At 33.2% G+C, this 8,217-nt stretch overlaps 1 protein-coding gene across 1 annotated transcript; it reads right to left on the bottom strand.

Annotated features, from left to right (window-relative positions):
• On the bottom strand, window positions 5,818–8,155 carry LOC104700154 (AUGMIN subunit 2). Its single transcript, XM_010415619.1, has 6 exons — window positions 7,950–8,155; window positions 7,481–7,606; window positions 7,247–7,351; window positions 6,970–7,038; window positions 6,710–6,823; window positions 5,818–6,348 (listed from the first exon to the last, which is right to left on the bottom strand). Exons 1-6 carry the CDS (start codon window positions 8,070–8,072, stop codon window positions 6,007–6,009), a joined length of 879 nt encoding a protein of 292 aa, XP_010413921.1. The 5' UTR covers window positions 8,073–8,155; the 3' UTR covers window positions 5,818–6,006.

The raw sequence follows: 8,217 nt of genomic DNA, 5'->3' as shown, positions 1-8,217 counted from the left end.
AGAAATCAATTTATTTCAAATTTAAGAGAGAGAGAGAGAGAGAGAGAGAGAGAGAGAGAGAGAGAATTTGGGTTTACTTGGAATTGAAGAAGAAGAATAATATCTCCAAAAAAAGACGTCTCAGGGGGAGGACAGAGAAGGGGTAATACGGTAAATTTGGTAGCCGAGGATGACGGAGGTTTGTGTTGTTATGGCTTCCCCCCAGGGTCTCTCTAGTCGGTTTGTATCTTCTTCACCGGAGCGAGCACGTAGAGAGAGAGACAGGGAAGAAGATACAATATATATATATATATATGTCAACGCGTGGGATAAGGTCCTTCTTTCTTTGGGCAAGCCAGCGCGTGTATTCTTCCTTCTTTTTTCTTTCTCAGATTTACATTAAGGTCCTTTAAGTTTTTATTTCTTCTGAAAAGAAATCAGCAAAATAAAAATAATGGAATTTTTTCAATTAAATGAGCATTCAATGGTATTTATCACATCATTGAAAAATATCGGTATTGAATTTAAAAAACCAAAAAAGAAATTTGCATGATGTGTCAAATAGTATTTTTGCAACTGTAGATAATGGATATATATGAATCTTTTTGGTTGTATAGAATATTATTTTCGGATTCTATTGTACTTGTCATTAATGTCAACAACTATTCAGATAAATTACTAAGTAAATGTTTCTTTACACAAACATGAATAAAAACTGTTGGCAACAATGACAAAAAACATTAAAAAAAAAAAGTGAAGCAAATAAATCGAAACTTTAAAAAGATGAGAATAGGTGTCGAGTGGGAGTGGAATTGACGCATGGAGGAGTCATGGACAATGAAATGAAATGTGACATTTAAGTTTATGTATTAGTAGTAGAAGTGCTTTGAAAAGTATATCATCGACATTTAAGTTGCGAGAAACACGATTTTTTATCATCACCTATGTCGACCAAATACATAAATTGCTTTCAGATTTGATTTATAGTATTCGGTTAATTTAACTTCACGCATCCGGAATTTAATACTACTACAGTATATTCTTGAAAATTGATAAACTTCCAATAAATTATCTCATTTTTGGGAAAGAAAGTAATGTAAAATTGGAAAATTGCTTTTGAGAAATTGGACGAATGCGTTGAAACTACTTTATTCAGTATTTTTTTACTATAAAATTATTTATCGTTTCTGTTTCACTTGCTAAACCGAATGTACAACTGGGACTTTTGGTCTGATATTTTTGGGTTTTTGATATGTTTTGTAAAAAGGACACGCGCTTGAGGTGCGTGATGATATGGAGTGGGCCAAGTCCAAATTTTGGACGTATGTGATCGATTCTGTTTTTGAAATACAAATAACCATTATAGAGTGAGTGAGAGATAGCTCGAGCTCGTGGGTAGGTCCTCCTATAACGCCGCTTTATAATTTTATCTATTGGATTGGAACTAGAGAGAAGCAGCTGCTACGTATTAATTGAGATAAACCAACGCAAGTGTTGTCTCTCAATTATTATCTATACTAGTATATCCGGTATGACGCATTATTGCAAATCCACGTTACATGCATTATACGATATCATATAACAACAAAAAGTTGTGTGTTCCTCCTCAACTAGTTTATTTGATATCTATAAGAATAATTTTCGATCAAATCACTTCGAATTGTTATAATATCCTTGCATGTGTGTATATTAACTTATTGTATAAATAACTTATTGTACACACTCAAACTTGAAAAATCTGAACATCCTATTCCTATAATGACACAAAATAAATTTTCCATCTACATAAATTTTGCTTCATTTTCAAAGATCTTTCACATATTACGAATAAATGCATTATTTATTTGTAATAACATATTTCTCATGATTATTAACTAATAATAATTCATCAAAAAATTGAACTCTCAATTAATTATTTTTGAAATTGATAAAAATTTACAAAAAAATCAATTTTTGTAATATAAAAAAAAATCCTAAAATATATCCTTAATAATACTATTATATTTGATCAGAGTTTGGCAGGATCAGTGGCTTGATAACCCACCACGCCCAGCTAGAACTCTAAATAATACTGCACCTGATAATCTAAAAGTTGCAGATCTCATGTTGCCAAATCTTCCTCTATGGAATAAAGACAAGCTAGAGGAGTTAATCCATCCAGAAGATATCAAGATCATTCAGAAAATTCGGCCAAGAATCATCAAATCTGCAGATGAACCTACCTGGATATTTACTAAGGATGGACAATACACAGTCAAATCTGGCTACCACCAGCTATCTAAAGCCTCCATAGAGAATTCAACTGAATCTTCTCAAGCTAGTGTAGTTTGGAAATCCCTCTGGTCTATTTCTGCTCCACCTAAAGTAAAGCATTTCTGGTGGAGAGTCCTGCACAATGCTATCCCAGTTGCGGAAAACCTATCACGTAGACGTATCCACACCTCACCAGATTGTATCTTTTGTGGAGAAGTTAACGAATCCACTTTGCATCTTTTTTTCCAATGTCGATATGCAAGAGAAATCTGGGAGTTTCACCCATATGCACACCCTCAGGTCAGTTTGCTAGTCAAAATTCCATATTAGACAACATAAAAGACCTACTCTCTAGCAAAGATCCTGTCGATCCAATGGTATATATATTTCCCTTTATTGGATGGCGCATATGGAAAGCTCGTAATGATTTAGTTTTTAATAATAAAAGATGGGCAATCCCAGAAGTCATTAATCAAGCTATAGTGGATTATCGAATGTGGAAGGAAGCTCATATAGCTACACAGCGTGATCTTCAACAACATAAGGAGAGGAATCAGTCAGCTAGTCCTTTACAGAGACATAATTTATATAACACCTCCTCCTTTTATTGTTATACAGATGGCTCTTGGATCAACCCTAATAACAAAGCTGGATTTGGATGGACTCTTCATGACGCACAAGGAAGGTGTGTACTCAAGGGTGCCTCTTTGATAGAGCCGGTCAACTCTGCCCTTGAAACAGAAGCAATAGCGATTAGGGAAGCTATAATCCAGATAAATAGATTTGGTTATAAAAATGTCACATTTTGTGGAGATTCGTCTATTCTCTATCATTATCTGGAGTCTGCAACAAAACAACGATTTCTATCTCTGGGTGCCTTTGAAATCCAAGGATATTTGGATGATATTCTCGCTCTTACAAAAGGCGACCATTGCTTCCAATTTATTGGTAGACAAGGCAATATAATAGCTGATACTTTAGCTAGGGAAGCTAGAACAAAGAGTTTTTCTTATGTTATCTCTTGGGTTCAATAGATGTAACTCTAAACATTATAAAATATTTTTATTCTAATGGAAAATTGGCCGACAAAAAAAAAATAGTAATACTATTATATTTTGTTTTTTTAAGATCAACCTCACAACATCTAAAAACTCAGAAAAAAAAAAAAAAAACAATATTCAGGCCTTTTAACGCCGTCCAAATGCACAATCCACTGCCACCAATGAAGCTGAAAATATATCTATATCAAACTAACTAGTAAATGTTTAACATATACTGTATAATAATAACAAAAAATAGTTCTTTATATTGTAAGTTTGTAACTTGACCAGCATATACGGCTAGTTATTGCTGAAAAACAGAGTAACACACATCCATCAAAAATTTGATCACATAAGCAATTGCCAAATAGGATTCAATAAAATAAAAGAAATATTTTTGAGAAAAGCAATTTTTTAAGAAAATTAATGTAGTTGCCTTTAAAAGAAAAGAGAACAATGAAGGTAGATAATTATCTAAAATACGGTATGACGCATTATTGCAAATCCACGTTACATGCATTGTCAATAAATTCTCCATCTGCATAAATTTTGCTTCATCTTTACAGGTTTTTCTTTATACACTCAAACTTGAAAAGGTACAATAGAGTCACATATGAAAAAATCCAACACTCTTTTAAGTTTCAAATGATCCAAAATGCGAGAATTTGAGCCAAACTGACCAGATTATAAACTTGGAGGAAAACAATATTTAGAGCTTCAACGGAATCAAATCTAACCACTCGAATATGTTGGAATGCACTCGATCATTACCTAAATCACATCTGGTTGCTCCAACAGCAACTCTCAACACATATTCCCGCATTTCAAAATTTCTCATTATATCTACGTAGTCTCCACTCTTTGTTCCACGTCACCACTTAGGTTTAGTGTGTACAAACTCCCTCACATAGACCTTCATGCTTGACGGATTAAATCTGGTTCTCCCTCTCCAAACTTTATACTTTATAAATCTTGCACTTATCAAGAACATAATTCCATCACCATCAACATAATATACTCCATCTCTTAGACAACTTTCTTCGTCATGCTCCGCACCAAATATTTTTGATAGGGGATGCAAGTATCCTTAGATTCATACACATATACTCTTTTCGTGTATGATTTAGCACACATAAAAATCTAATGTATAAATTCAATATAGTTCATTTGAGCATGTATGAAAAAAGTCGACTCCCTTTAAAAGATTTTGTTTTTTTTGTTTGTCTTTTATATCTCAAAAAAATAATTGTCGTTTGAAAAGTAAAAAAATAAGATTCTATGAATATTATACCCCTTCTTTATCATAAATGATGATTTCCTAGGATGTTCGCATAAATTAAGAAAAATGTTTGATATTTAGCTATAAATGCATTATTTATTCGTAATAACATATTTCTCATGATTATTAACCAATAATAATTCATCAAAAATTTTGAATTCTCAATTAATTATTTTTGAAATTTACAATTTTCTAGCATTAATTGATAAAAATTTACAAAAAAATCAATTTTTGTAATATAAGAAAAAATCCTAGAAAATGATTCTTAGTAATACTATTATATTTTGTTTTTCTAAGATCAACCTCACAACATCTAAAAACTCAGAAAAAAAAAAAACAATATTCAGGCCTTTTAACGCCGTCCAAATGCACAATCCACTGCCACCAATGAAACTGAAAATATATCTATATCAAACTAGCTAGTAAATGTTTAACATATACAGTATAAAAATAACAAAAAAAATTCATATACGGTATAATGTTCATTATATTGTAACTTGGCCAGCATATATGGTTTGTTATTGCTGAAAAACAGAGTAACACACGTCCATCAAAAATTTGATCACATAAGCAATTGCCAAATAGGATTCAATAAAATAAAAGAAATATTTTTGAGAAAAACAATTTTTTAAGAAAATTAATGTAGTTATGCCTTCTAAAAGAAAAGAGAACAATGAAGGTAGATAATTATCTAAAATTCTGTATGATGCATTATTGCACATCCACCTTACATGCATTATACGATATCATATAACAAAAAAAAATGTGTGTTCCTCCTCAACTAACTTATTTGATATCTATAGTAATAATTTTCGATCAAATCACTTCGAATTGTTATAATACCCTTGCATGTGTGTATATTAACTTATTTGTTCATAGGCTGAATAATTTCTTGTGATACTTGCCTCTAATACTGTGATTGGTTTTGCTAAATTCACGATCTACTTTTAAAGACCAGACCGGGCTATGTGACTAGGTTGCTAAAAATATGCTTAGGTGCGGTTCTCAATTAAAGTTGTCTTAAATACATGGTCTACACACTCTACACTATTATTTAAAGTTTAGAGTTTAGACCATACGAGTTAATAAGTGGAGTTTGTACTTATGACTATAATTTAATTTATAGACCCCCATCTTAAAGTAGATTTAGCATTCTCGACTAAACCAATCCCGACGTCTATGTAAAGATAGCCATTAAATAGCCCATGTCACACTTCATAGTTCATAGTTCATAGTTCACACACACCTCTCATTTCATGAATGTTGAAACCCAAAACACTTGCTCAGTAACAATATATATACTTGGAAACCCAAGGTTAACCAAATATACACTGCTATGTTTCACACAAAGATTTTCAAATAGATTCAAATTCATAAGGACACTAATGCTGATAAAAACAAAACACAAATCGATATTAAAAACCTTAGGCAAAAGACTGGACAAATGCAACTGTTTTAAACGCTACTCTTTTTTACAGAAGGAGGCCAAGATAGTCTCCGGTTTGAATTGTTATTACTATCCTCGTCTTCTTCTGCTTCAGTTTGATCATTGTTTTGTCTCCTTGTGGTCTGAAAAGCTAAGTCGTCGAAGCTTGACTCTATTCTCCCATGAGGTGGAGTCACACAATCTGAGTCCCTATGCATCATTTCGTTAGCTCCTGGTGTTGTTGGTAAAGAAACTGCAGAGTTACCTACTCGAAGGTCTTGAAGAGTCGCAAATGATTCTCTCATCGCAGACATGGCCTCAAAGAATCTCGTGCATGACGCTAGTGCCACAGGTATTGGACGCAGCATTTCCTATGAATTGGGGAAGAAAAAAAAAGTAGAGAGATTGAGATTATAGGGTGTAAAACCAAAAAAAAACAACTGTTATGCAACACATTCCTACCATAAAGTGGCAATCTCTTTCTCTCTTATTGCAAAGAGATTAGAAACAGATAAATCTAATTCAAGGTCCTGATGAGTGGATGACACAGTTGATCTATTTTTCAAAGTTGCAGAGAGAATTCTTCTGCAATGTTAATACAATTTTTACTATGAACAACATATTAGATTCCAACTGAGATGAGTAAACCAATATATGTAATGTGGGTTTATGTTATGACTGAAAGATGTAAATAGAAAATCGTAAAACATGTAAAAGAGAATAAAACCATACCCCCCAGACAGAAGGAGGTTCTTTAAAGTTCTGGCTCCATTGAAAATCAGACACTGATGCTGTTAAGGCACCATAATCACTGGCGGCTTTCATTAGTAACTCTGAAAATTGTTTCTGGAAACAAAAAAGAACATAGCCATTAGACAAAGCACCTTTGTTTTCCATCTGTTCAACTTCAGATACGAATCAACTTTATAATAACTAGAGCAAGTTATAGTAGGTCCTCAAAGTAGCAAATAGTATCAGATGACATGACTCACCTGATATTCTGCTTCAACTGGAATGCAATCTAGCGAATAAGGTTGTTGGAGACGAGCAATGATGCGATCCTGTTATGAAAACAAACAAATGATGTAAGAGACTTCAACTAGAGGTTCAAGAATCGCAAAAAAGATAAGACGGCCTTATGATGTCCTAAGGAGCTAGTGTCTCTCAATTTTCAGAACAATAAAGTAAGGTATCGAATAAAAGGGATATCGCCTAAACGCAGAAAAGATTTAGAGGTATGTAAAAAAAGGAGAAATTCTCTTTCTCTACCTTGTTTTGTATAACATCTTTCAATATATGAGTAATCCTTGACAGAGTCTCGATTTTCTTTTGCATTTCACTCACATGAGTCAAATGTGCCACATTTTTATCATCCTGCAAAACAAAGAAGTTATATACAAAACATCCAATAATAAAACCAATCAAGCAATGCAAATTTTATGATCCATATCTTTTTTATCCACTTTGAAAGAGAAAGAAAACCCTGAAAATATATACATATACCTTCCTCCCTTGAAGCTCGACCTGTAAGTCTGCAATTTTCCTTTGAACAGCAGATAACTCTCTTAAAACCCTAATTAGATCATCACCTCTTTCGCCATTAGACAACGCCAAGCTTTGTAATTCTTCCTACATTGGAAAATGATAGAGCTCATAAGCTCGATTCAGTATCCATCACAGCTGACCACTTTGTAAATCAAAGCAGCTCATTGATACGAATACGAATTTTCACAAAATGTAGCCAATCGAACAGAAAAAATTCCATTAATCTTTTCTCTAATTCAGGACAAAATCAGATTCAACATAGTAATGCCCAGAGATCAAATTCAAGATCTCATACCGTTTCTTCTACAAGTCAAATCTAATAGCAACAACAACCCAGAGTAGTAGACACTATTACTCAGCTAATAAAAGTAAACGGAGAAAATTTCCCGATTCAAGTGAAGAAAGAGAAGCGAATGGTTAAAGTTACCTGAGAAGGAGGAGGAGCGACGGTGAAACCGAGATCGGAGGCGATTGAGAGAGCATCAGACAATCCGCCGATGCGCCTGATCGGTTTCTTCCCAACCCACGTCGTGTCGCTTCCCATCGACATCTCTCCACCAAAGCTTTCCGGTGACGACTGTTGCGAAAATAATAATAACCAAATTCAAAATTATTCAAAGTCTTTTTGTTGGATGATTAAATCTTCTTTTTTACTTCATAACAAACTTCTTCTTTTGAAAAAAAAAAAAAAAAAA

Source organism: Camelina sativa, chromosome 7 (genome assembly GCF_000633955.1).
Source record: "Camelina sativa cultivar DH55 chromosome 7, Cs, whole genome shotgun sequence".
Taxonomy (NCBI): domain Eukaryota; kingdom Viridiplantae; phylum Streptophyta; class Magnoliopsida; order Brassicales; family Brassicaceae; genus Camelina; species Camelina sativa.
The sequence above is the reverse complement of the archived record's forward strand: the minus strand, read 5'-3'. Positions and strand labels throughout refer to the sequence as shown.

Excerpts from the sequence above, each read along its gene's own strand:
- LOC104700154 (XM_010415619.1), bottom strand. The coding sequence starts at position 8,072 with ATGTCGATGGGAAGCGACACGACGTGGGTTGGGAAGAAACCGATCAGG. Across the intron at positions 7,607-7,949 it reads TCGCTCCTCCTCCTTCTCAG|GAAGAATTACAAAGCTTGGC; the intron begins GTAACTTTAACC and ends TTTCCAATGTAG. Across the intron at positions 6,824-6,969 it reads CAGTTGAAGCAGAATATCAG|AAACAATTTTCAGAGTTACT; the intron begins GTGAGTCATGTC and ends TTTTGTTTCCAG.